Source organism: Arabidopsis lyrata, assembly GCF_000004255.2.
Source record: "Arabidopsis lyrata subsp. lyrata unplaced genomic scaffold ARALYscaffold_1, whole genome shotgun sequence".
Classification (NCBI taxonomy): Eukaryota; Viridiplantae; Streptophyta; class Magnoliopsida; order Brassicales; family Brassicaceae; genus Arabidopsis; species Arabidopsis lyrata.
This window is the reverse complement of record NW_003302555.1, coordinates 27203064-27228092: the sequence shown is the minus strand read 5'-3', so window position 1 is coordinate 27228092 and position 25029 is coordinate 27203064. Positions and strand designations below refer to the sequence as shown.

Below are 25029 nucleotides of genomic sequence, written 5' to 3'. Positions count from 1 at the left end.
GATTGAATTTCGTGTATTATATGTCTGCATAATTTCGTGTAAATGTCTGCATTTGTTTGTTTTGTAGTTTTTTCTAAGTTAAAATATTAAATGCAACAGAGAGAAGACAACAATCTCATTGACTTGTCAGATGATCAAACTGCAGAAGAAAATAACAGAGAGAAACAGTTTAGTTTCAGATAAAGATGGTTGAGCTGACTAACAAATAAAACAAGACTTTGGGTTTTGCTTTTAAGTTAATGATTATTAACATTTTCAAATACCAAATCTGATCTTGTTTGGTTTTCAGAAGTCTTTAGAAGAAGAACACTGGTAATTGCTTGTTTTGGTGGGTTTGGTAAGAAATTTGGTTTATCTTCCGAGGACATAAATAGTTGTTGAAGCAACAATATCCTCCACTGAGTAAGCAGCAAAGCAATGGCTGAAGCAAAGAGACTTGAGAGACTTAAAGCAATGAGAAGTTTATTGAAGAGTGAGATGGAGAAATCAGAAACCTTTTCATTGGTTCTTAACAAGACTGGATCCAAGATTAAAGAGATCAACCACAAGTTGTTGTCTTTAGAAGCTGATCTTAAAGTTGAGAGATGGAAGGCTTCTCCTTTCTCTGATCATATCCGTCACACCATTGCTCCGATATCCGCTGTTTTGAGAGTCTTTTCTACGGTTCAAGAGCTTGAGAGATCTCTCGTGTCCTCTGATGGAGTCCTCGGTTATGTTTCAGATGTTAAACGTCTTGGTGAAGTGATGAAGCTTCTCTCCAGTAGCTGTGTTCTTGCTCTTAATTGGCTTGAAGATACAATCGAGTTCCTAACCGAAAAGGGAATGCCTGAAGATCATCCTTGCGGTTTGCGGTTCAAGACTTCCATAGAGCTTCTCCGGGAATTGCAAATGACCGAGCCTCGTGCTTATCTCAAAGGAGGGATTCTTTACACAGCGTTGAAGAATCTTGAAACAGAATTCAAGCGGATTCTCAAAGAGGAGCAGGTTTTGTCGAAAGTTAACTTGAGAAAGTTGCAGGCTATCATCAAGAGATTACATGCTCACACGCGGTTGAAAAACTGTGTATCTGTTTACATCAAAGTCCGCACAACGGTCATTCAGAAACGGTTTGAGATTGGTTATCTGGAGAAAACAATCACAGAAGCTGATAATGTGCATGATATTGAAGGCGATATAGATCAATGGAGATCGCATATGGAGATAGCTGTGAGAGAGACATATGAGTTTGAGAGTAAGCTCTGCTATGACGTATTTGAAGATGTGGGAGAAGATGTTCCCTCGCGTTGCTTTGGAGAAATAGCTTCAAATTCAGTAATCCTTCAGCTTCTCAGATTTGGATCAAGAATCAGCAAATGCAAGAAAGATCCACCAAAGCTACTAAAGCTCTTAGATTGTTTCTCTACAATGGACAACATTCGGATAGAGTTTAACCGGCTATTTCAAGGGGAACAGTGTTCAGAGATACGCAGAGTTACCCGAGAGCTAATTAACAATCTTGTTAAGGGTGTCTGCGAAATCTTCTGGGAGTTACCTTGTCAGGTGGAGCTACAGAGACCAAATTGCCCACCTCTTGATGGAGGTGTCCCGAGGCTTGTTAGCGTTGTCACTGAGTATTGCAACAAGCTACTGGGGAACAACAACAAGCCAACCTTGTCGAAGATTCTCGAGATTGATTTGGGATGGAAAAACACAAAGTATCAAGACGAGCTTCTCACAGGTCACATCTACAACATACTGAGAGAGATAGCTTTGAACTTAGATGCCTGGTCGAGTTCCAACAAAGAAACCGCTCTTTCTTGCATCTTTATGATGAACAATCACTCCCATTTCTGCGGTTTGAGAGAGACTCATCTCGGGGAAATGATGGGAGAGTCTTGGTTAAACGCACACGAGCAATACAGAGACTATTACGCTGCACTATATGTCAAAGAAAGCTGGGGAAATCTCTTGTCTCTACTCACCACCAACAAACCCCAAACCACTTCTTCATCATCATCATCATCAGAATCATCTCCTGTGAAAAGAAAACGAGCCCGTGAGTCGATCAAACGAACATTACAAGCATTTTCTAAAGGCTTTGATGAGATATACACAAAGCAAGCAAATTGGGTTGTTGAGGACGACAAGTTGGCATGGAAGATATGTCAAGCAATGGTGAAAACAGTTGTGCCAAGATACAAGAGTTACCTACAAAGTTACATAAAGCTTCTAGTAGAAGAAGATCCTACAAGTGATAGTAAGCATTTATATTATAATCCAAAGGGTTTAGAGATGAAACTGAAGACAATGTTTCAGAAGAAAGAAGAGACAGAGAAGAGAGACAAAGAGTCTCACTTTGTGAACAAAGTGATGGATTTGGAGATTACTCAGAATTCTCACTTGACATTAGAAGCTATATGATAATACTTAGACAAGATCACTAAATTACAGCCGTTTCTTGGTGAAGCTTAGCCAAACATAGGGACTAGGGAGGTGTATAATGTATTTGTATATGTGACATTGATCAATGAAATTGAATCCATAAGATTATAAGAACTACGTACTTAATTAATTTGCAACTTCGGAGTTCAGAGATTGGTCAAACAAAAATGAAAGTTTCCAAATTTTGCAACTTTTCAAGAAAAGATTGAGACTTTAAACTTGAAGAGCGAACCTTCTTGAGAGGTAAGAACAAAGAAGTTGAACGCCGTCGTGGGTCAAAGTTGAATAGAATTCTTAATGCGGAAAGCTTCAAAATCAACGGCGATCGACGACGGGGGAACAAATTCTCAGGGGCTCCTAAGCTTCAAATTTTGTCTCAAATACTCTTCAACGGTAGAAAGACAAAATTACTCTTAATGAGGGTTGATTTCGGTTGATAAAGGTTAAATACAATTAAATCGGTAAGTGTTTAACGAAAAACACAATAACTCAGTGGTTGCGAGCTCCATGCGCACGCGCGCGCCCCCAGGGTTCGAATCCTTTTATACGGGTTGTAACTGGTACAACTAGGGAATATTCGTCTACAACTAGAAGGTATACCTAATAAAGGGGTAGTTTCGTCCTTTCATTAAAAGGAGGAGAGTATCTAGATTAGAGGAGAATATATAGATTAATTCTTTGACTCTGAGAAGCAATTGAGATTGGTCTCCGACGACGGGTCCGACGGAAGAATCGTACCGATTAGACCGGAAATTAACTGTGTTTACTGATAGACGATGACTCATTTCGATACTAGCAGCAAAAGCGGAAGGGCCTTACATGGGCCTGGGCCATATTGTTTATTCATAGAGTGGGCTTCAAAAGAGTAGGATTTGTTTTAGACTGCAATGATTTAATTGTGTGCCTATCAAATAAGAATAGTTTCGTCTCTTTGAGTTCGATTTATCGAAAAATTAAACGAGTTCAAGAAGAGTTCGATTTAATCTCCTTAGTTTTTAGTTTTGAAGACCTTGAAGCTCGAATTAGATTTGATGATAGCTTGGTAAAATTTGCCTTATCTTGCACTACTTTGATGCTACTAGTTACATTTGCTTGTAGAGAGGTTGATAAGCCCAAAAAACCTTACTAAGGAAAAAAAATTATTTAGAGAAACACAATGAGATCATAATTTTTTATTTTTAACCAATAAATTATGATAACAACCTTTTTAAATTTTAACTACTTTTGTAGTCTTTGTTTTTTTAATATTTAACCAATATTAATACTAACACACTTTTTTTTATCAATAACATGCACTATGTAAGTTTGAATCTGGATAATGACACAACGATAATATATTATTTTTATTTCTTGTTAGCTACAATATTAGTATATTGTCACAAACTACTAAACTATATGTCATTATCTAATATATAACTTTTGATTTCGTCATCCGAACTAACGAATTTCAGAAAGGTTAATGCTTGGTAAGTCTTACAAATACATAAAACCATATTCATACTTTAGTGTCATCCTTTTTAGTAGGCCTGGGCATAATACCCGAACCCGAAGAACCAAACCGAACCCGACCCGAATTACCCGAACCCGTTCTACTTCGGTTCCGGCTAATTACTCGATCGGGTTCTGTTTTCAAATAATTGTGGGTATCAGGTATTATCCGAACCGAACCCGGTACCCGTGAGTACTTTTTATTACTCGAACATATATACACATATGAGGACATATATGCACTAATAACTTGAATTTGTGACTTGTTTAATGATTTAAGTTATGAAAAAAAACTCAAAACAAGGTTTACTTCTTGTTTTATATTTTATTTTAAGGAACAACTTGTTATAATTTCAGATCTTTCGGGTTTTATGGATACTTTTATGTTTGTTTGGATATATTTGGACAAAGTTTGGGTAAGTAGTACTCAAACCCGAAATAGTTTTGGTTATTTACGGGTTCTTTAACAAATATCCGAATTACTCGGATCCGAAATGAACCCGAACCGAATCCGACCCGAAATTGTACATATAACCCAACATGTCCAAAATTTCTAAACCCGAAAGACCCAACCTCGAAAAACCCGATCCGAACCCGACCCGAATACCCAAATGCCCAGACCTACTTTTTAGGAGGCAATCCCGGAAAGACATCAAAATATGTGTATGATGATTATGTCATCAATTTGACAAAGAAATCTAATTACTAAAGTGTTGCCATATAACACATTCCTCGCCTTCCATTAATTTCCTTATTCACTCTAACAATAGAGACAAAGACCAAAGCCATAGTAGTTTTGTTTGTCTCGTACACTATTTTTCACCAACTAACTGCTATTACACCAAATTTTGCAGGAACTTATAGTTGAAAAATAAATAAATTGGATTAGGTAGACCAATTTTCGCTTTAATTTTTTGAATAAAATATAGAATAAACATTATCACATAATATAGTCCAAGGTAATTGTTTATCGTTTTTTGTCTGATCCAATCGATCTTATAAGACTTTTGGATGAAAATTATTTTGTACTTAGCTTTCTTCCATTTTATTTGCAAAGAAAAAAATGTTCATGTCAAATTTATCTTTAGAATACATGAGACATGATTAATGTAATGATGGCGTGATAATTTGGGAAAAAAGGGAACAAAAAATGACCCACAAAGATTAGAATATTCTAGGTTAGGGTTCTTGTATCATACTTATATTTTTGATCACTTAATTTCATGAAATAAAATATTAAAAATTAATAGAAATAATATATCGTAATTAATTTTTTGTTTATTCTTATACATTTAGTTCCTAACTTCACCACTGCTCGAGATTACTTTCGTAATTTATTCCGCTGCAAAACTTTATTACCGTTAAGTTAACACTTCTCTGCACAATTATACACATTTCATTATGAAAATCTCGGAGCTTAATTGTACTTTAAAACCAACAAGAAAATAAAACTTAATTGTACTCTATTTGTCAATTAATTCAATCTCGCTTAAAAAGACAGTAATTAATAGTGGCAACTGGCAAGTCACTTGTCAATTTTAATTAATAAATTGACAAATTATACGATTCAGGGAATCATTATTATATTCCTTAAAAATTTGATAATTAATTAATTTATAGAAGACGACAAAAATCAATTAAGGGAAATATAAAAAATGTGACTTCTACAGATTTCTCATTTTTTTATTAAATCAAAACAAACCACTTCGTAAGTACATAAAAATACAGATTAGATTTGTTGACTAATTTTGGTTCGATACGGTACAAATCCGGTTAACTGACCTCAAAATCGGTACATATCCGGTTGATAAAAACAAACCGGTTGAGTTGAATACCAGAATTCACGGCGAGAGTGTCGGTGGCTGTGTTTTGTTCTTAAGGCAAAGCTTGAGAACACTGACAATATATAACCCCAATACATAAATAAATAAAAAACTGTCTTTTGACAAAATCATCAAAAGGGACTCAGATTTGTGAAATCTTGTCTCTCTTTCTTTTTCGTAATTCTCCTCAATTTCCGTGAAACCCTCTCGAAAAACCCATTTTTCAAGAGAAAGATAAGGAGAGTGTAAGAAGAAGAAGAAGGAGATGGGTGTGGATTTGAGGCAAGTGGTGGCTGGAATTCTGACCATTACCATGTTTGTGATGCTCGGACAAATGCTTCATAGAGATTACTTTGATGCTGTTCAGGTATTTTTAATTAACCCTCATGCGATAGTGACTGAGCTAAATTCAAGTGATCGTTTTTTTTCTTTTCTTTTGGATCTTTCTCTGAGAAGCAGATCTAGTTAGATTTTCTTCAATAAAAACCCAATTTTTATGCATTTTGGATCGAATTCGGATTGCATTGATCATAAAGGTTCAGACTTTGGAGATAATGATTGATTCAGCTGTTTTTTTTCTTCTAAATTGATTGTGAAAGCTTCGGGCTTTTTGATTCTATTGGTAGCTAAATTCTCCAAATGCTTCTCTTAAGTTCTTATTTTTGGTTCTTTGTGGTTTTTACAGGAAAAAGTTCAAGGAGATGCACATGATATTGAATTCCAGGGATCAAGAGTAGCTGTTGAAGATGGACTTGTTAGAGCCTTTGAAGGTGGGAATAAAGGTCCTTGGATGGAAGATAGCCATGGACTTAAACCTTGTTGGTCTATATCTCAATCTGGTATATATTTCAAACCTTAGATTTGTTCTCTTTTTAAATCTTCTCTGCGGTTTTTGGTTTGATTTTGTGTTAAATGTTTCTGGTGTTTGCAGATGAAGCTGTATCGTCGAAGGGTTATGTTACATTCTCCTTAACGAATGGTCCTGAATACCATGTTTCTCAGGTATCCTTTATACTAACTCTAAAGTTTCAAATTTGTGAACTCAATCTGGCTTTCCACTGATGTTTTATGTTGTTTAACTTTATCATCTTCTTTAGATTACGGATGCCGTTATGGTGGCGAAGCATCTTGGAGCAACTCTTGTGCTTCCAGACATTAGAGGAAGCAAACCTGGTGATGAAATGTTAGTGGTTTTTTATATTTTCATAAACATTTTGGTTTCGCTGAATTGTTTGTTTTTCTAAGGTTTATGAACAAATTTGAAATGCTTGACCAGGAACTTTGAAGACATCTATGATGTGGATAAAATCGTTAAAAGCTTGGAAAGTGTCGTCAAAGTTGTAAGAAAATTGCCGAGCCATGTATCTCTAAGAGATATCGCCATTGTTAAGGTTCCTACCCGAGTTGCAGAAGATTACATCAAGGAACATATTGATCCCATCTTCAAATCAAAAGGGAATATAAGAGTTACAACCTATTTCCCTTCTGTGAATTTGAGGAAATCTTCGCAGGGTGCTGAAACCGACCCTGTCTCTTGTTTGGCAATGTTTGGTTCCTTGGAGTTGCAACCGGGAGTGAATGAATTGGTTGAATCGATGATTCAGCGGTTGAAGACACATAGCAAGAAATCTGGTGGCCGTTTCATAGCCATAGACTTGAGGGTTGAGATACTTGAAAAGAAAAATTGCCATGAAACAGGTGCTGTGGGATCCAAAACATGTTACAACGCACAAGAGATTGCATTGTTCTTGAGGAAGCTTGGATTTGACCGCGATACAACTATATATCTGACTCAGCCAAGATGGGAGAGCAGCCTCAATATTCTTAAGGACATTTTCCCAAAAACATATACTAAGGTGCATAAATTTTTTTACTCTTTAGTCTCTGAAGTTTCCACCTATTTGCTAATCTCGATTTTCTTTCTGAAAAATGGCAGGAGGCGATAATGCCGTCAGATAAGAAATCGAAGTACCTTGAATTAGAAAATTCTGAATATGAAAATGTTATTGACTTCTACATAAGTTCAAGGAGTGATGTATTTGTGCCAGCCATTCCCGGTCTGTTTTACGCCAACACAGTTGGAAAAAGGATAGCTTTAGGCAAGCCTCAAGTTCTCGTTCCAGCCGAGATCTCAGGGACATCCGGTGTTCCCACTAATTACATCTCTCCCTACATATCAAAGAAGAACCACTTGGCGTATTCATGCTTTTGCTGAACTTCTCTGATGTAACTTATGAGGGAAATGTTTTGCTAAAGTGATCTTGAAGCCAAAATCTGTGAAATGGTCTTCTCACCAAATGTAAGCCAATCTAGTCACCAGTTTTTCTTCCGGTTGTTTATTGATAAGTTTAGCTCCATACCAATTCGATTTTTAGTCAAAGTATTCTCATTGGGGTAGCTGCCTTGTTTAGGTAAGGAAAGTAAACTGTTGAAGTTACAATTTGAATCTATTGGCTCATATAACTTTTGCATACTGTTTATGTCATAACCGTATGGTCGACTGGAGAGAGACATCATAGTCAAAGGAGGAACATAGAAGATACAGCGAGACATTGTTCGCTGTTTAAACATTACTGAAAATGAACAGCTATAAAGTGGACAAAATGCAGCAACCATGCCTGAACAATGCAATGTACGATTTGTCTTTTCTTCTTTTAGAGAGAAAAGAGGTAAGCAAAGATACGGAAAATGTGATGATGACGGTTACAACAAAAGAAATTAAGATGAAAATGTTGAGATAATTGAACTCATGGTCATATTGCTCACTGAGTCTGAGTTATCTCCCCAGTTCTTCCAATACTTCGAGCCTTCTCTAAGGCTAGACACTCATTGAGCTCTATAACAACCTGGCTCATGCTTGGCCTATTATGAGCACGAGCTGCACAACTGCATGCTATATCCATAGCTTTCCTGACTGAGTTAGGCTCAAAGTCATTGTTTAGCCTGGGATCAACAATCTCTAGAGTATCGCCTTTTGCGACCTTTAAATCGACCCATTTTGAAATGTGAGGACTCTCGCGGTTGTTGTCAACCACAGGCTGATTGGTTATCATCTCCAACATAACAATGCCAAAGCTATAAATGTCGCTCGTTTGGGTTAACCAGTTCGAGTTGAAGTATATGCATTATCCAATACACCCACTGAGTAACATTTTCGAGTCCATTAAAAGTACTGAGGAAAATATGTATCTTTTCTTACTGGTCATCGAGATATGGATCTCTTCCAGGCTTGACATAAATCTTATTTGACGCCTCTGTGTCAGGGTTGGTTGGGGAGGATCTAGACAATCCGAAATCAGCCAATTTCGCTTCAAAATTTTCGTCTAGTAGGATATTTGTCGGCTTAACATATCTGTGAAGGATTCGCAACTCGCTATGCAAATACTCCAGACCTGTGAATGCACTTTACAAATATCAGTTTCCACCATGAATGAGAAACTCTGGTTCAATCACTGCAGTTTAAGTTACCTTGTGCTACTCCAATGATGATTTTCAACCTGCTTTCCCAGCTCAGGACATTACCAAACTTCCCTGTTACATCGAAAGCAAATGCGGTTATCTTCTGGTATTCGTACAACTTGAAGAACAAACCAAAACTAGAATGTAGTTTCATACCAGATAGTTGATCATTCAAGTCTCCATTTGCCACGAATTCGTAGATTAGGGCCAAGTGCTCACCATCATCGCAATACCCAATGAGGCTCACCAAGTTTCTGTGACGAACTTTTACAAAGTCATGAACCTGATCGAGCAACAAAACATTCAACCGATGAAAATCTACTTTTTTTCTTCAGGGAAGCAATAATTTCCTGCTTTTATCCAGTTACCTCTTTGGTAAACTGTACAATGTTGTAGACGGATGCTCGGTTTATCATCTTTACTGCAACTTGTTGCTTGTTTAAAACTCCACGATAAACTACACCAAACCCTCCTTTGCCATGAACTCTATTGAACTTGTTTGTAATTTTCGTAACCTCGGCATACGAGTAACTATTCGCTGGAATGTACACATATGGTTCATATTCAATAGTCGAATCGTCTGCATCACCTGCAAAGAAAAGTTGGGGAAAAATGGTAAGAAAAACGAAGTTATTGGATATAAATTATAGTTCCTAAACATTTGATCTTGTGCATTGGACACACAGCAAATGAACTTAGAAAAGAAACGCCTCAGGCCTGTCGCTTCCGTCATCGCCTACAATGCAAACTGGTTTATCTGTTTCTTAGAAACACCAATACACACCATCGCCATAAAATACAAAAGAGCAGCAGAATTTTTCCTAGTCAACTTCTTAATGTCAACTTACGCGTTTCCACGAAAAAATAATATTACGATTCTCATTTCAATGTGATCGTGTAAACTTTGACCAAACAGTTATATTCCATCTGTATAAAGACAATTTTTTTTTTTTTTGCTTTGGTTTGAGTCATGTGAACATAGGCATTAGGTCTTAGTCAAACGGTTTGACTACACCAAATTATCTAAATACTGAATACGACGAAATACCAAAACACTAGTATCGTGTACATATAAAATAATATCGATCTTACATCTCAATGTTTCTACAAGTAACAAGCTTTTTTGTTGTTGTTGTTGTGTGCATAGAATATAACATCAACACTCATGAGACTTCTAACTTTTATAAGTCTTCTACACCTGAAACAAGGTAAGAGAAGAATCCATTTGCAAATTTTTTTCCCAATCACACAACTGAAATAACACTCTTCTATTTCTCCAAGAGGCCAGGATTTACCACAATCATACTTGTGGCTTGCATTTCTTCAGGCCAAGTGAATGGAACAAAATAATGAATCGATAATCCGATAATCTGACCTTGAATTAAGCGAGTTTCTTTTTTCAGATCATAGAGACGGGTCTGTGGGGTTGTGTGCTTCAATGTCAACATGCTGGATTCCTGGGACAAGCTCTTGGATCTCTTTCTCTAACCGGTCTACTTCACTTCCTAAAGCCGTGACAACTTCCTCACCTACAACAGATTATTTGGTTTTTTACTTCTTTTTCAAGCTTGGAACATCAACTATGGCAAATCCAGAAGTAGAACTTGACATTTGCGTACCGTAGTTTGACATAATCTTGAGCATTGCAGAATCATCTCCTTTCTGTGCGGCCTCCCGAAACTGAGTAAATATACCATCAATTTTCAGAATTTTGGAAGTTAACAGATTGTTCATAAGCTAAAGGGACACAACTATGATATAAAAGTTGCAAATTTAGTTACCAGTTTCGCCCACTCTTCACGCCCAGTTCTCTTCAGATAGTTTTGGACAACCATCTGCCCGTTAAAATCTGTTTGAATGTAGCAATTAATACAGTGCCTAATGGAATCACTCAAGAAGTCCAGAATACGATACAATGATCTTCACTTGCTAAGCTTTGTCTTTTCCCTTCTTATTTTCAAGCAAAGTGAACAATCCAATTCTTTGAGAGCAAATAACAGTTCAAAATACTCACCTATTTCAGCTTTAAATCTGAAGGATCCAGGACCAATCACTTCACTTTTGCAGTCATATAAAGCATCTACAACCTACACAACAAAATATTTGATTCTGAGCCCACCTCTACATGCGTCATATATGAGACTTCTAAGTTATGATAAGCAGAATGTGTACCGTGTCATTCCTCAAAAATTTAAGAACTTTACTCATGTCTTGATCATCCATTGCTCTTCCAATCAAGGCATGTCGGTTTCGTTGAATGAGAAATATAGCGACCTAGTAGAATTCATACTCTTTAGTTTAGAAATGTAATATATAGAGTAATAATTTAACAAGTTAAGGAGAGTACAAACATACCATTCCAAGTAAATTTCCGACTACAATTGATCCTATAGGATCATAGATAGGATTTCCTGTCATCCTAACAGCAACAAGAGATGCGGCAGCAATTGCCAAACCTGCCACTGCAGCGCCATCCTGTGCATTTATGATAGTTACTAACAGACAAATTAGAACATAATACAATTTAGCAGTGTTTTTCAACGATTCACTCTAGGAACATTAATTTACTCTGTTTCTATATATATATATATATATATGTTCAAATCAGATCCAAGCATAAAGTAATACCTCAGTCATAACAGCAACAGAAGTAGGATCATGACCACGCCATATATAATCTCTTATGGTCATCCCTTCTTGAGCAGCTCCTTTTTTGACAGATTGAATCGCAACGAGAAGCGAGGCACCTTTGAGACATTAACGTTAACAAATATTCAGCAAGTAGTATTGAAGAACAGCTACTCCAACTCCAAGAAAGGTTCACATAACAAGATGTACAAAGATCAGGAAAAGTTAATACCTTCAATTATAAAAGAACCACCAATTACCAAAGCAGCATATTCCATATTCGGAGGTGGCTGAGAAAGATTTTCAAAAATTGATGAACAACCAAGAAAATGTACAAAGAATATCTAATAACCCAAAATATCAATAGCAGATGAAATCAAGGTCAAAATATATTCCGAGCCAATTACCGAAGAAGTCCATAAGTTCTGTACTCCATTGACTATGGTAGCACCAGACCCAAGGCAAAAGATGCCAACAGCAGATATCAAGGACCATACAAATCTTTCTTTTGAGTAGCCATAGCTGAGAAAAGTAAAAAAGTTGGTCCAAGTAATTCTTCCAAAAAAGAGAAAGCTGTTCTCTTCTACCATAGAGTATACAATATTACTAGAGACTCACGGATGAAGGGCATCTGGTGCACGCCTTGAGCTACTAAGCCCATAAGCAAGAAGTGCCTACAACATCAATATATATATCAGTTTTTCTTCACTCAATAGTCAATATATTAAACCGGAGCAACAAAAAAGCATAACAGCAACAAACCTGGTTAGCAAAATCAGCGACGGAGTGAACTACTTCAGCCATTATGACATGGCTAGAACTTGTCCACCAAACCCCAAACTTAAGTGAAAATACGAGGAAGTTGCACCATAGTGCAGTAGTGACAGCTCTTTGACTGCAAAATGTTCACGAAAGCATAACTCAGAAGTTAGGAAAAACTCCTAATAAAAATATAGCTAAAGGGCTTCACAAGAGAAGGACACCAAGTACATGGAAGAATTTCTCTTCTCATGACCTCCCTTGGCTGACTCAACGAACTTCACCAAGCAACAAAACTATTAAAGCACAACAAAGTCTATGAAACTGAACCCAAAACAGAAGCTAGCTAACACTGTATTCTACCCAAAAAAGATACCAGAATGAATCTTCATGAGGATACAAGAACGGATAAAATTACCCACTTTTGGAACCAAAACAACCAGTTAACAAAATGTATTTAGCTAACGGCAATTCAATAGAACTTCTTAAACCACAGCTACACAACATGATCACACGAAGTAACTACTCACATTACAGAAAACACTAACTATGAATATCTATTAACAAAAAAAAAAAAAAAAACACTAACTAGAACTTCTTAAACCACACCTAAACGACATGATCACACGATGATAATACTCACATTACAAAAAAACACTAACTAGAACATTACCTGTGTTGATCATTGATCTCAATTCTCTTCACTTGTTTCGCCCGAGTGAAGAAATCTGTAAGCGAGCAACCACATTAAAATTTCTCCAAACTAAGTATCCCTAAGCAAACCAAATAAACCACAAAATATACAAAAAAAAGTGAAAACTTTAGGTCAACGAAAAGAAGACATACTCCGGTGAGAGGAGTAGGTATCAATTAAGGGTGTTTCCGAAACAGAACATCGCACACCAAGACCTTTGTTTGAACAATTGGTGGAGATAAACCTTCTTAAGTGAGAATTGGAATGGATAAGAGAACTAAAACTCCGATGAGTATCTACAAATCCTTTGTCTTTCTCGTCGAATAGCGCCAAAAAGTGAACTGAGCCACCGACACTAGCTCTGATGTAACCTTTTCCTGGAGAATGAAGGAGGCGAGACAAAATCCGATGTGTTGATTGCATTTCAGAGTCTTCAGAGCATGCAAGTATGGATTTTTGTCTCCGGGAAAGTGAACAAACGATTCCCAAAAAGGAGAAAGCTTTTTTCTTTGTCCCGGAGAATTGGGATTTGGGTAATGAAAATTCGAAAGGAGGAAGATATGATTTTGAGCTCAGAGTGATAGGGCTCGGCGGAGGTCCTTTGTTCTCTGCGTGTTGTCCATGAGACCATGAACTTGACGACAAGCAAAAGATCTTTCCTTTTCTTTTTCTTTTTTAATTCTGGAAAAAAATCATATCTTTCACAAAAAATAAAATTAAGTGAACTTTAGTATCAAAAGATTAAACTTTGAAACCTAAAAATCTAAAATCAAAAATCATGAGAAGATCTTATATAATTTTAGTGTCCACAAAGATTATAAGAATATTCTTTTTATACCATTTGGGCCGCCCGCGATGGGCATTTAAATTTATGAGACTGCAGTGGGCCGGCCCGCTAGGACCGCGGGCAAAAATAATATGTCCAGGCCCGCCCCGCTAAGCCCAACGGGTTAACGGGCCGGCCCGCGGGTTTAGTTTTAAATATTTTAAAAATAATTAAAAAATAAAATTAATTTTTAAAATTTGAAATTAATAATTTTTCAATAAAAAAAACTTTTAGAATTAATTTTTTGTAAATCTTATAATTTTATACATTAAATTTCGTTATATGTTCATATATTTCACATATATATTTTTAGAATTATGTAAAAATATTTATTTATTTATATTAATTATTTATTTTTATTAAATATTTGTAGTCCGCGGGCCGGCCCGCAAATCCGTGGACAAAACCCGCAAAAACCCGCAATTCGCCTGGGCTTGTCCGCGAGGCCCGCTATTTTATGGGCATGAAAAATGATGTCCAAGTCCGCCCCGCTGTGGGCTACTTGGACAAAGCCCGCGGGCTGTCGGCCCGCTTGACACCTCTAAGTGTAATGTAGCTAATAAGGAAATTGAAATGTATTGACCGGTATATGCAAAGGTCAAATATATTATTATTAAAAAATGAAATTATGAGAAGATTTTCAGATTTTCATGATAAGATGAGATAATTCCTGAGCTTTTTTCTAGACAAGAAATTGAAAGAAATGAGCTATTTTTCTTGAAGTTATAAAAAAAGAAAAAATGGAATCTAATATATCTCTCACAAAATGGGATATTTAAAAGTCTTTTAAGACAAAATTCTATGTAAAAATCTTTGCCACTGAAACAAAGGAGCAGTCACAGTCGCACTGAACCATTTTCGTTTCTAATCTTTCTTTTGGCAAGTTCCTTTGGCTAATAATATCACAATTCAGTGATCACAAGCCTTTTTTTTTTTTTTTTTATGTTTCTTGACTTAGGCATTGAACATGGTTCACTTTACATGAGGCTACTAAGTCTCCAAAACCCTGTCGCCATAAGGAGACACTCTTTTGCTGACTTCTTAAACAAAGTTAGTTGTCTTTATAACAGGGTAAAACACAGACTGCTACGTTACATCAGAGTATGGACCAATGCAACAACAGTCTATGAAGCATTTTTGAATCATAAAAAAGAAGAAGCAAACATCGCATAGCATTATCACCCAAGTTACATCGTCATAGATCAAATCCTGATATACTAAATCGACTCAGATTCTTTCAAAAGGAATGATAAAGCTACAGAACCTGAGGCGATCCAAACTCTGCTGAGATCTTCTCTTGCTTGTAATGGCAAGAGCTAACGAGTCCTCACTCACTGTGAGTCGCTTATGTTATTGGCCACTGTTATCATCATTTGATCAGTTTCGAGATTTGCATCCTGCAAAGATAGATCAGACATGCACAAGTCTGATGATAAATACAAATGGATTTGTTTTTGCATAACAAATTGTTTTGTCAAAACATGATGCTGCTTACCTCATTCTTATTTAAAGGAAGATTTTGGGCTGTTTGAGGAGAGGCTTTGGATAAGTCCCTAAGAGCACCCTACAAGTATAAATGTCGTCTTCACTTAGACAGACTAATCATCGAATCACAAGTGCTACAAAATGAGCAAGATAAAGAGAGTTGATCGATTAACAAGAAGTTTTATCTTGCCTTGTTTGCCCACATAAGTCCACATGCATTGCAAAGTGTTCTTGGCCCTGCAGGTCCACGCCTCATCATTGGAGTTGACTTCTCACCGATTCCACAGTGCCGACATCTTACAGGTATCAGAGCCATTCAGAGGAAGTAAAATCAGATATGTTCTTACCAACTACAGTATGGCTATGCCCAAGAAGAAAAACTAAAATCTACAAAGACTTAAACGACAATTGTCTATTCCAAAGTTATTATAAAAATTTCTCAGTTCCAGGATACAAAAATTAGTTCATCAAAACCTGTCTTAACCAATCATTTATCACAGTAGTCATTTTTCTGCACGTATGGGAGAGCTTTTAAATAATATATTGTCTGTATTGGTCCTTCAATGTTACAAATTCGTATAGGTCCATGCTCATGTTACATATTACATATGCAACGTGTATGTTTTGATATTGAACCATTGATAGGTTTCAGAGTTCTAGTACCTCTACAACGTTTCTGGAACCAAAAGAAACTTATCAAGATGCTTACCAAACCTATCATCTCTACGTAAGGTTGGTTCAGTTTAATAAGTCAGATACTCGTTTTTTTAATTCTGGAAGCGAAAACAACTTCTTGAGTTGCTTAGCAAACCCATAATCTCTACGTTAAGTTGGTTCAAGTTAATAAGTATGTTAGGAACTCGCAGTTTAATTTCAAAGCATTTATCAACTTACGAGATCTCTTGATGCTGAGCCTCGCTACCTTCTATAGCCCAGGTTTGATTCGACGCCCAGCTAGATCCAGCAGATGCAGCTTCGTCATTGTTTGACTTGGCAGATGTGAACTGACCTTTATTGCGTTGCATCCTGTATACCAGAAAAAAAAAAAACAATCAAGATGCGAACCTTAATAATGGGAGAGCAATCTCAAAAGAAGTATAAGTAGACCATGTTGTCGATTTAGACATCAATGTACCTCAAAGCTACCTCCTTGCGGACTGTATACCGAATCTTCTTATCAAAATTCCTTCCTTTCCGTTTCTCTCGAAATCTGACCAAAGAGGCTAACCGCTGTGGAATACTAAACCTTTGAGGAGTGCCAGGTAAGCTCTGTTTCATTGATTAGCCAGTCAGTCAAGCACTGCATCAAGGAAGGGAACTTATGTCCCATAAATATCATATATTTTATTACCGATATTCTATTGTTCTGATGAGGTGATCCTAGGCCGGGAGGGGCTGCCTGAGGTAATTCACGTCCACCCAATAATAGGAGCACAGCTTGAACCTGCAGCAGGCGTCAAAAATAAAGCGAGGCACTCACACATTAGACTCAATAGATGGAAAACAAAAAGCTAAGTAGATCCTTCAACCAGATGCTACAGTGTAGCTTAATAGTAAATATATAGAATCATAATAAAATGAGACAATCAACGAACCAACTCAGTAACAACATATCTCACCTTTTCAGGTAAGACACTATCAAAAACGTAGACTTGGCCCTGAAACGACAATGTCAACTGATCTCCTTGTTCACTACCATGGTCAACCACTTCACCACGATTGTCAGTTATATTTCCAGGGTGAGAAGGAATGTCTGTTTCCACTCCCTCACTCATCCCACCAGCATTGCCATCATCAGCATGGTCATCAACCATACCGCTTCCATTGTGGATGTGGTGCAAAGCATGATGTTCATATTGCACATGCATTGGATCTTGAGCTTCTCCAATGTGTTGCATTCGAGAATTGCTTCCATGTAGGTCATCCATGGTTGCTATTCATCAATTTACCTAATAGAGCAAATAAGCACGATTCATGGATGACCAGCCATATCAAATCAGCTCTAAGCAATACATAATTCACATACTATAACCTTTCTTCCTCGATCATCGGAGGAACTCACATAAATAAGTTATAACTAACATTATCGAGAAATTCAGGACATCATATGGATCAATGTTTGTTTTCAAGAGATTAACACAGACTTCAAACAAGTTAGAATTAGCGAGAAACAGAGAATATTTGTATCAATCAGATCGAATCCAAAGTTTGTAGCTTTCCACGCTCTAAGCCTAACACAGACCAATTCCATAAACTCACTCTTAAATTTCAACAAACAAAATAAAACCCTAAGAAACAAAAGCAAATCCTGCAACAAAGCCACATCCAAAACTCTTGAAATATAGCTTTATCATTACGACACACGAAACCAAATAAGAGTAAAGATGATGTTACCTAGTCGTAAGGAGCAACACCAAAAGAGAAGAATGAAAGATGTTCGAAAGACTCAAAACGAGAAAAACCAAATAACACGAAGGAAACGATGAAGATGACAATTGAACCGATGAATAACGCCACAAATAGAAGAACAGAGACAAATCAAAACCACCAGAACACCAACGAGACGATGGAGACGAAAATCGAAACCAGAGAGAGAGAGAGAGAGAGAGAGAGAGAGAGAAAGAAGGTGAGAACCAGTGAGGGCTAAAGAGACTCGATTTATTATTTTATTATCAAAAGAATAAATAACCAAAAGTGCCGGAGAAATAAAATAAATACTTTTTCTTTTTTGGTTAAAGTTTCGTTTTTTATGCTTTCTTCGTCTTCCTCATTCCTACTAGTAAACTTAAATCGGATCTATAACTTTGGTTCTTTGAGAGAAAGCTTATCTCTTTCTTTTCTCTCTCTGTTTCTTACTCTTTCGGATCAAGAAATTTAAAAGCTTTTCTCTGTTTCATGGAAACTGATTTCTCAATTGGTCTCTGTTTTTGTTGAAGTGTGGTGAGAAGAAATGGCGAGAAGTAGATCGATTAGTGGTTATGGGATATGGAAATATTTGAATCCTGCGTATTATCTTAGAAGACCAAGACGTTTGGCTTTGCTTTTCATTGTCTTCGTCTCTGTTTCTATGCTTGTTTGGGATCGTATAAATCTTGCCCGAGAACATGAGGTATGTTTTTGTCTCATGAAATCTGGATAGACTCTGTCTAGAATTAGGAGACAGTTCTTGTATCATAGCTTACTGGTAGGTTATGATTTAGGCCTGGAATGGTTTTAATTGCCTTCATAGCTTAAGGTCTATAAGTAAGACGGTTGGTGTCTTCAGGTCTATAATGAAGTATTTGTGGACTCAATTCATCAATTCCTTCATAAGAAGCTATGTAACCAAAATAAGAAAAATGTCAAGGAAGTGAATGATTTCTCTTGTGATCATTCTCTTTTGCTGTGTTGCAGGTTGAAGTTTTAAAGTTAAATGGAGAAGTTTCACGGTTGGAGCAGATGGTAAGATTGATATTTTCCTCTCACTCTAGAGTCTAGACTCCGATCGTCTTTCTACTGTTTTAGCTAACTAACTATATTTTCCGCTAGTTAGAAGAGCTTAAAGGTGTTGGCGACGATAAGCCTTTGAAGAATCTGAAGAATGTCCCAGAAAATCCAGTTGATATCCAGCGAAGGCAGAAAGTAAAAGAGGCAATGATCCATGCTTGGAGCTCTTATGAAAAGTATGCATGGGGAAAAGATGAGCTTCAGGTATACAATTACTTTCCAATATACTTTTCACCCTTGCCAATACATAATCTAGTAACTGATCATAACATTTAGTGCCTGCTCTTTTAATATCGTGTTGACCCTTTTATTATGAGCTTATCTGAAGTTACCGCACTTTCCATAGGCCTGCAAGTTTTTTTTGTTAAGAACTAAGATTATTTTTCTCCCTGCACTCTGCAAAAAATCTATTGGTCTGAAGCTATTCTTGTTTCTTTCCTTTTTTTTTTTTATTGTCAGCCTCGAACAAAAGATGGCACTGATAGCTTTGGTGGCCTTGGAGCAACTATGGTAGATTCTTTAGATACACTCTATATAATGGGTCTAGATGAGCAGTTTCAAAAAGCCAGAGAGTAAGTAATTGCAGGCTCTTCATAATTATGTGTATAACTGTTCTCGTCCCAGTTGCAAATCCAATTTTTTACTTGTCCATCTTTGCCAATCTTCATTTGCTTATAGTCTTTTATTTTCAGGTGGGTTGCAAGCTCATTGGATTTTGACAAGGATTATGACGCCAGTATGTTTGAGACAACCATAAGGTGGCTTTAACAGGTTTACTGTGGTTGTTTTCTGTATTTATCGTAGGAAGAGTCAGTTCATTTTCGGTATGAGTTGGTGACATAAGATGTGGAATGGATATTGCATCTGCTTATGCTTTATTTGCATTCAGAGTTGTAGGCGGACTTCTTAGTGCATATGATCTTTCTGGAGACAAAATGTTCCTTGAAAAGGCTAAGGATATTGCAGACAGATTATTGCCTGCATGGAACACTCCCACGGGTATACCTTACAATATTATCAACTTGAGAAATGGAAATGCTCACAATCCTTCATGGGCGGCAGGGGTGAGTCCTAGATTACTGAGTGCCCTGTCTGTTGTATTGTGTCATCTTGTGAACAAGATATTACTTTTTCATGTAGATCTTTTTAAAGCCTTACATTGGATGCAAATCTTACAGATAATGGCCATTTGCTATGGCAACTGTGTGCACTTGTTCTTTAGTTGACCTCATTTCCTGATTATGTATCTAAAGGACCCCTCAGAGTCTATTGATAGCTTAAAACCTAGTTCTGACCACTTTCTTAGATGCTTCAGCCCCGTATAAAAACTTAGATCTGGACTCGCCAGAAACAGCCAAGTTCTGGTTTTTCTGTATGCAACAATTAACCTTCTTGTTTGAGGTGTTGCTTTTAGAGTTGATGGTAAAAGACTATATTTTATTTCACTAGCAATCACACCCATGGTCTTGGAAATCGGTACCAAGTGTGATCAGGTTTAGATATGTTTCAGTTTCATTGAGTACATGTGCTCTGTCAGTTTTACTGATTCTTACTTTATTTTTTTTGCTGTACTAGGGAGACAGTATTCTTGCAGACTCCGGCACTGAGCAGCTCGAGTTTATTGCCCTTTCCCAAAGGACAGGGGACCCGAAATATCAGCAGAAGGTAGATACTAATTTTGAGTTTGTTCAATCTGCATTAGTAATGTCTTCTTAATGCTGAAGAAATCATTTGTTGCTCAAGATTGACACGTGTAACCGTGTCTCTCAGGTAGAGAAGGTTATTACAGAACTGAATAAGAACTTTCCTGCTGATGGTTTACTTCCCATCTATATAAATCCGGATAATGCTAATCCATCGTACTCTACCACAACATTTGGTGCCATGGGGGATAGGTAGTTTCTTCCACCAAATTTTATTTTGTGTTGGTTGGGTCTTTGGACCTTGACTTTGCTCTGTAACAGTTAATAATAATTTGGTTTTACAGCTTTTATGAGTATTTGCTCAAAGTTTGGGTGCAAGGGAACAAAACATCCGCGGTGAAACCCTATAGGTAAGTAAAGCTCGACGCTGTATATATATACCCAAGTATTTAAATAGTAACAAAAATGATAACAACTAAGTCTTTCTTAATGCAATGAATCAGAGATATGTGGGAGAAATCAATGAAAGGTTTGTTAAGCTTGGTCAAGAAATCAACACCTTCATCATTTACATATATATGCGAGAAGAACGGAAATAATTTGATCGATAAGGTAAAAACTATTCTGATTTCAACGCTCTACTTTGAAAACTTTGTTGGTTTTGACATTTTTCAACATTCAGATGGATGAATTGGCGTGCTTTGCTCCTGGAATGTTGGCTTTAGGAGCTTCAGGTTATGGCCCTGATGAAGAAAAAAAGTTTCTTTCACTCGCTGGAGAGGTACCTTAGAATCTCAATTGTATTTAGAGCTTTTAGTAAAACTTTCTGATGTCTACTTATTGATGTTTCTCCCCACTTTACTGCAGCTTGCCTGGACTTGTTATAACTTTTACCAATCGACACCAACGAAACTCGCTGGAGAGAACTATTTCTTCACTGCAGGGCAGGTTGGTTAATACTTGGTATATTTTGCGCCATCTGTTTGTATGTTAGTTGGGTGGTTTTGTCATATCTACAAGCACATGATTGTTTCAGGACATGAGTGTTGGAACATCTTGGAACATTTTAAGACCAGAAACCGTTGAATCGCTGTTTTACCTCTGGCGATTAACTGGGAACAAGACATATCAAGAGTGGGGATGGAATATATTCGAAGCATTTGAGAAGAACTCTCGCGTAGAATCTGGATACGTAGGCTTGAAGGATGTAAGTTTCTTCTTCTCATAGGCCCTCCTCGAAAGGGCCTTTCCATCTTTCGGAAACACGTTGTTAACGTTTGCTTCTTCATTTTCAGGTCAATACAGGTGCTAAAGACAACAAGATGCAAAGCTTCTTCTTAGCTGAGACTCTTAAGTACCTCTATCTTCTTTTTTCGCCTTCATCAGTTATTTCATTAGACGAGTGGGTTTTCAACACAGAAGCTCATCCGCTTAAAATTGTGGCACGGAATGATCCGCGTAAGCCAACAATTGCACTACGCCAGAGGAAGTTTGGTCAGCAGATTAAGGTTTAGTAGACAGTTTCTGCTAAAATGGAATTTGTTATTATATTACAACAAAGTTTAAGGCACAATTTGTTGTATAAGTTTCGATAACAGATACAGAACAGAAGGACAAAGTTTTTGCCACAGCAATTAGTAGAAGTACTTTACTGTTTCCTATGATTTTTTGATTTGTAGAAGAGCTTCTTACTTGACTATCATGTTAAAATTTTAAACAATTTGACATAAGAGCAATCAAGATTGACCACAGAGAATAAAAGCATGAAGAAGGCTCTGAGCAAAGTGAGCTTGATCCGAGGTACCCGAGACAACCACCAGTCCTTCTGTAGCCCCTGCCTTTGGATCATGCACAACCACATTCGCTCCTGATACCTGTTTGTTTTGTTTTACAAGCTGTAATCAGATGCAGCGTTTCAAAACAATCATCTGCTCATATATTATCGGCAACTTACCTGCTTGATGTAATTCAGGTTACTGCAGTTCTCACCATAGACATGGCCTAAGTATGCTTGAGGAATCACAATCTCAACATTTGCGCTTGTCATTGCTGGATTCTCGCTGCCAATAGGCTCATTTCTCAAAGCAAACCCATGGTTCACATCAGGAGGAACCATACCACCGGGATGGCCATCGATTCCCGGCTGACAATTGAGAAATGTTGAATTAGAAAGAAAAAAAGGACATGACAGCTAAAGAAGGAATAACGATCATTGAGTTCACATACCTGCGGGGTCCAAGACATTGGGGAAGGTGGCCTGTCAAATCCAGGACCAGGTGGCCTATCAAATCCAGGACCATGACAATGCCTCTCTGGATCATATGTAATAAGTAGACATTATTAAGAACTGAGATAGATGCATGAATCAACTGGTGATCATGGGTCGGAAATTGATGAAATACCATGGAATGATCCTACTGGAGAATGGTAACGATCTGGAGAAGCTGGATATTGTCTCGGTCCAAATGGAGGAGGCGGTTCTGGATACGGACCCATGAACGGCGGAGGTGGACCACCCAGTCCTTGAAAGGGAAGTCTTCCAGGAAACATTGCTTCCCGAAGCCTGCATAATATTTGGAACAAAGCATCTTGAACAGTTTTCAAATTGCCAATGACCTGCCAATGCAGCAAAATGTTGTCAAATAACAGGAAAACTACAGAGTTGAAAAACTTCTCAAGCCGCAGAAGTTATATCTAATTTACCTGAACAATCTCATCATGTTGTGATTCATACTTTGTCGCTTGATCTTTCGCAAAGACGCGGATGCTAGCACCAGTTGCTCTCCTCATTTCACTTATCAAATGACCCCCTTTACCCAGTAGACGTCCAATATATGGAGAATGTACAAGAAGCCGGGCAACAACTGCAGCACTAGGTTCAAATCCAATCTCAACGATTCGATTATGCACACGCATTACACCATCTTGAGCAAGAGAGTGCCTTCTCTCCAAGTTCTACAACAATGTAAACCGATGAGACAAAGTATCTAATGATATACGTAAACCAACTCCTTGGAGCAAACCAACATACCTCTCGTGCCGATATCACAATAATCCGCTCCTCTGAATCATGAGTCGGATCCGAAACCTTGATTGATGCACCACTTTCGTTTTGCAGAGCCCGAACCACAGCTCCACCTTTCCCAATCAAGCTACCAACTTTATCAGCCGGGCATAACAACCTGAACGAAACCTCCTCTTCAACAACCGGTCTATTAAAGGGTACAACGTCTTCAGGCATTGGATTAGGAGGATGATCCCATTGAGGATGATACTCCATAGAATGATAATCCGGCGGATAACCAGGCTGCGGAAACGGACACTCATCCCAAGTTGGAGGTGCACCACTTTCTTGAAGACAGTTTGTGATCAACAAAAGCGCCTTCTTCACACTCGAGAACTTTCCAGTTATCTTCATACAAACACATAACCAAATCAGCCAAAAGCTCTATAAATTGAATAGCCACAAAATGTACAAGAAGCTGTGTATACCTGAATCACAACATCTCCAGGAAAAGCACAAGGAGGAATCTGATCAGTAGAAGAAATCCTAACAATAGCTCCACTATCTTCTCTAATCCTCTGAATCATCTTCCCTCCTTTACTCATCAAGAAATCAACTTGATTGCCTCTAACAATCATCCTACACAAACTTTCACTCTCACCTTTATCCAATCCATCACCATCAACAGAAGCAGCATCATCACCAAACACTATTCTTTCTAAAACCCTAAGTAAAGCCATCTGCGCCGACGACGGAGCTTCCTCGTCATCTCCACCACTAGTCCCCGCACACTCGCTTCCTTTCTCTTGCTTCGGCTCTTCCGAGCTAGGGTTTTCCGAATCAAAAACATTCGAATCGTCCTTCTTCTTTCCACTAGGTGCGATTATCAACACTACACGCTCTTCTGAAGGAACCGGAATATCATCGATGACGCGGATTTTTGAACCGGTTACAGATTGGAGGTGGCGAATGACTGAGCCGCCTTTTCCGATTATTGCACCAGTCCTTGCGGCTGGACAGAGAAGCCGGAAATGTACAGACTCCGCCGCCGTCGCCGGACGTTTTGAGGAAGAGAACTCCATTAGTCGACTAAGCTTAACGACGTCGTTTCGAGTTTACCATTTAACTCATAGGCTCTTAAATGTTCAAAAATCCCAATAAATACTTTAATTTTTTCAAATAATGAGTGTTGATTTGAATGTTAAAAAGAAAAGAGAGTATTGAAATGTTCACTTTTTTAACATTCAGCCCCGACCAAAATGCAAAGTCATCAAGCGTTTTGCAGATTCCATGAAGAGAAGAAGATCCACCAT

At 37.6% G+C, this 25029-nt stretch overlaps 7 protein-coding genes across 9 annotated transcripts; 3 read left to right on the top strand and 4 right to left on the bottom strand.

The window, feature by feature from the left end:
• The first annotated feature begins 71 nt into the window (after positions 1 to 71).
• LOC9330388 (exocyst complex component EXO70B1) lies at positions 72 to 2547 on the top strand. The gene has a single exon (XM_002894281.2). The coding sequence runs from the start codon at positions 418 to 420 to the stop codon at positions 2398 to 2400; it is 1983 nt and encodes a 660-aa protein (XP_002894327.1). The 5' UTR covers positions 72 to 417; the 3' UTR covers positions 2401 to 2547.
• A 3248-nt stretch (positions 2548 to 5795) lies between these two features.
• Positions 5796 to 8199, top strand: LOC9327711. The gene is made up of 6 exons (XM_002894280.2): positions 5796 to 6099; positions 6418 to 6571; positions 6664 to 6734; positions 6830 to 6915; positions 7009 to 7588; positions 7669 to 8199. Exons 1-6 carry the CDS (start codon positions 5998 to 6000, stop codon positions 7945 to 7947), a joined length of 1272 nt encoding a protein of 423 aa, XP_002894326.1. The 5' UTR covers positions 5796 to 5997; the 3' UTR covers positions 7948 to 8199.
• Positions 8200 to 8260: 61 nt separating this feature from the next.
• LOC9327710 (probable LRR receptor-like protein kinase At1g51890) lies at positions 8261 to 10092 on the bottom strand. Its single transcript, XM_021013117.1, has 6 exons — positions 9876 to 10092; positions 9560 to 9780; positions 9348 to 9474; positions 9201 to 9263; positions 8932 to 9124; positions 8261 to 8852 (listed from the first exon to the last, which is right to left on the bottom strand). Exons 1-6 carry the CDS (start codon positions 9922 to 9924, stop codon positions 8495 to 8497), a joined length of 1011 nt encoding a protein of 336 aa, XP_020868776.1. The 5' UTR covers positions 9925 to 10092; the 3' UTR covers positions 8261 to 8494.
• Positions 10093 to 10183: 91 nt separating this feature from the next.
• Positions 10184 to 13940, bottom strand: LOC9327709 (metal tolerance protein C4). 3 transcript variants are annotated; one of them, XR_002329407.1, is made up of 14 exons: positions 13425 to 13940; positions 13252 to 13306; positions 12582 to 12714; positions 12438 to 12493; positions 12227 to 12341; positions 12052 to 12109; positions 11820 to 11938; positions 11547 to 11666; positions 11364 to 11465; positions 11206 to 11278; positions 10973 to 11040; positions 10811 to 10871; positions 10487 to 10720; positions 10184 to 10389 (listed from the first exon to the last, which is right to left on the bottom strand). XR_002329407.1 is itself a non-coding variant. In XM_021013116.1 (14 exons), the coding sequence occupies exons 1-13, from the start codon at positions 13693 to 13695 to the stop codon at positions 10596 to 10598; spliced, it is 1356 nt and encodes a 451-aa protein (XP_020868775.1). In that variant the 5' UTR covers positions 13696 to 13940; the 3' UTR covers positions 10184 to 10389; positions 10567 to 10595. The 3 variants fall into 3 exon arrangements, 2 of the variants coding, with proteins under 2 accessions (XP_020868775.1, XP_002891647.1); XM_021013116.1 differs by having other exon boundaries at positions 10567 to 10720; XM_002891601.2 differs by having other exon boundaries at positions 10184 to 10720.
• A 1196-nt stretch (positions 13941 to 15136) lies between these two features.
• On the bottom strand, positions 15137 to 18459 carry LOC9330387 (GATA transcription factor 28). Its single transcript, XM_002891600.2, has 8 exons — positions 17978 to 18459; positions 17203 to 17532; positions 16935 to 17027; positions 16719 to 16852; positions 16478 to 16609; positions 15774 to 15879; positions 15594 to 15662; positions 15137 to 15495 (listed from the first exon to the last, which is right to left on the bottom strand). The coding sequence occupies exons 2-8, from the start codon at positions 17509 to 17511 to the stop codon at positions 15430 to 15432; spliced, it is 909 nt and encodes a 302-aa protein (XP_002891646.1). The 5' UTR covers positions 17512 to 17532; positions 17978 to 18459; the 3' UTR covers positions 15137 to 15429.
• On the top strand, positions 18350 to 22376 carry LOC9327708 (mannosyl-oligosaccharide 1,2-alpha-mannosidase MNS1). The gene is made up of 14 exons (XM_021013115.1): positions 18350 to 18692; positions 18977 to 19024; positions 19112 to 19273; positions 19529 to 19641; positions 19762 to 19827; positions 19959 to 20133; positions 20645 to 20734; positions 20840 to 20964; positions 21057 to 21122; positions 21216 to 21324; positions 21395 to 21493; positions 21580 to 21660; positions 21749 to 21919; positions 22008 to 22376. The coding sequence occupies exons 1-14, from the start codon at positions 18534 to 18536 to the stop codon at positions 22224 to 22226; spliced, it is 1683 nt and encodes a 560-aa protein (XP_020868774.1). The 5' UTR covers positions 18350 to 18533; the 3' UTR covers positions 22227 to 22376.
• On the bottom strand, positions 22286 to 25011 carry LOC9330386 (KH domain-containing protein HEN4). The gene is made up of 7 exons (XM_021013114.1): positions 24205 to 25011; positions 23744 to 24124; positions 23416 to 23667; positions 23115 to 23328; positions 22939 to 23024; positions 22667 to 22855; positions 22286 to 22586 (listed from the first exon to the last, which is right to left on the bottom strand). Exons 1-7 carry the CDS (start codon positions 24796 to 24798, stop codon positions 22449 to 22451), a joined length of 1854 nt encoding a protein of 617 aa, XP_020868773.1. The 5' UTR covers positions 24799 to 25011; the 3' UTR covers positions 22286 to 22448.
• Between the last annotated feature and the right edge of the window lie 18 nt (positions 25012 to 25029).

What these genes read in the sequence shown, in the direction of transcription:
- LOC9327710 (XM_021013117.1), bottom strand. Translation starts at nt 9,924, where the DNA reads ATGACGGAAGCGACAGGCCTGAGGCGTTTCTTTTCTAAGTTCATTTGC. An exon ending in CTTGAATGATCAACTATCTG is followed by an intron (nt 9,264 to 9,347) that starts GTATGAAACTAC and finishes TCGATGTAACAG; the next exon opens with GGAAGTTTGGTAATGTCCTG. An exon ending in CATCATTGGAGTAGCACAAG is followed by an intron (nt 9,125 to 9,200) that starts GTAACTTAAACT and finishes GTGCATTCACAG; the next exon opens with GTCTGGAGTATTTGCATAGC.
- LOC9330387 (XM_002891600.2), bottom strand. Translation starts at nt 17,511, where the DNA reads ATGGATGACCTACATGGAAGCAATTCTCGAATGCAACACATTGGAGAA. An exon ending in GACTTATGTGGGCAAACAAG is followed by an intron (nt 15,663 to 15,773) that starts GCAAGATAAAAC and finishes TTATACTTGTAG; the next exon opens with GGTGCTCTTAGGGACTTATC. An exon ending in TTCCTTTAAATAAGAATGAG is followed by an intron (nt 15,496 to 15,593) that starts GTAAGCAGCATC and finishes CTATCTTTGCAG; the next exon opens with GATGCAAATCTCGAAACTGA.
- LOC9330386 (XM_021013114.1), bottom strand. Translation starts at nt 24,798, where the DNA reads ATGGAGTTCTCTTCCTCAAAACGTCCGGCGACGGCGGCGGAGTCTGTA. An exon ending in CTGGAGATGTTGTGATTCAG is followed by an intron (nt 24,125 to 24,204) that starts GTATACACAGCT and finishes GTTTGTATGAAG; the next exon opens with ATAACTGGAAAGTTCTCGAG. An exon ending in AACATGATGAGATTGTTCAG is followed by an intron (nt 23,329 to 23,415) that starts GTAAATTAGATA and finishes CTGCATTGGCAG; the next exon opens with GTCATTGGCAATTTGAAAAC.
- LOC9327709 (XM_002891601.2), bottom strand. Translation starts at nt 13,695, where the DNA reads ATGCAATCAACACATCGGATTTTGTCTCGCCTCCTTCATTCTCCAGGA. An exon ending in TCGCTGATTTTGCTAACCAG is followed by an intron (nt 12,494 to 12,581) that starts GTTTGTTGCTGT and finishes TTGATGTTGTAG; the next exon opens with GCACTTCTTGCTTATGGGCT. An exon ending in TCGGAAATTTACTTGGAATG is followed by an intron (nt 11,466 to 11,546) that starts GTATGTTTGTAC and finishes GAATTCTACTAG; the next exon opens with GTCGCTATATTTCTCATTCA.
- LOC9330388 (XM_002894281.2), top strand. Translation starts at nt 418, where the DNA reads ATGGCTGAAGCAAAGAGACTTGAGAGACTTAAAGCAATGAGAAGTTTA.
- LOC9327708 (XM_021013115.1), top strand. Translation starts at nt 18,534, where the DNA reads ATGGCGAGAAGTAGATCGATTAGTGGTTATGGGATATGGAAATATTTG. An exon ending in TTTGGTGCCATGGGGGATAG is followed by an intron (nt 20,965 to 21,056) that starts GTAGTTTCTTCC and finishes TTGGTTTTACAG; the next exon opens with CTTTTATGAGTATTTGCTCA. An exon ending in TTCTTTCACTCGCTGGAGAG is followed by an intron (nt 21,494 to 21,579) that starts GTACCTTAGAAT and finishes ACTTTACTGCAG; the next exon opens with CTTGCCTGGACTTGTTATAA.
- LOC9327711 (XM_002894280.2), top strand. Translation starts at nt 5,998, where the DNA reads ATGGGTGTGGATTTGAGGCAAGTGGTGGCTGGAATTCTGACCATTACC. An exon ending in AGCAAACCTGGTGATGAAAT is followed by an intron (nt 6,916 to 7,008) that starts GTTAGTGGTTTT and finishes ATGCTTGACCAG; the next exon opens with GAACTTTGAAGACATCTATG. An exon ending in TCCCAAAAACATATACTAAG is followed by an intron (nt 7,589 to 7,668) that starts GTGCATAAATTT and finishes GAAAAATGGCAG; the next exon opens with GAGGCGATAATGCCGTCAGA.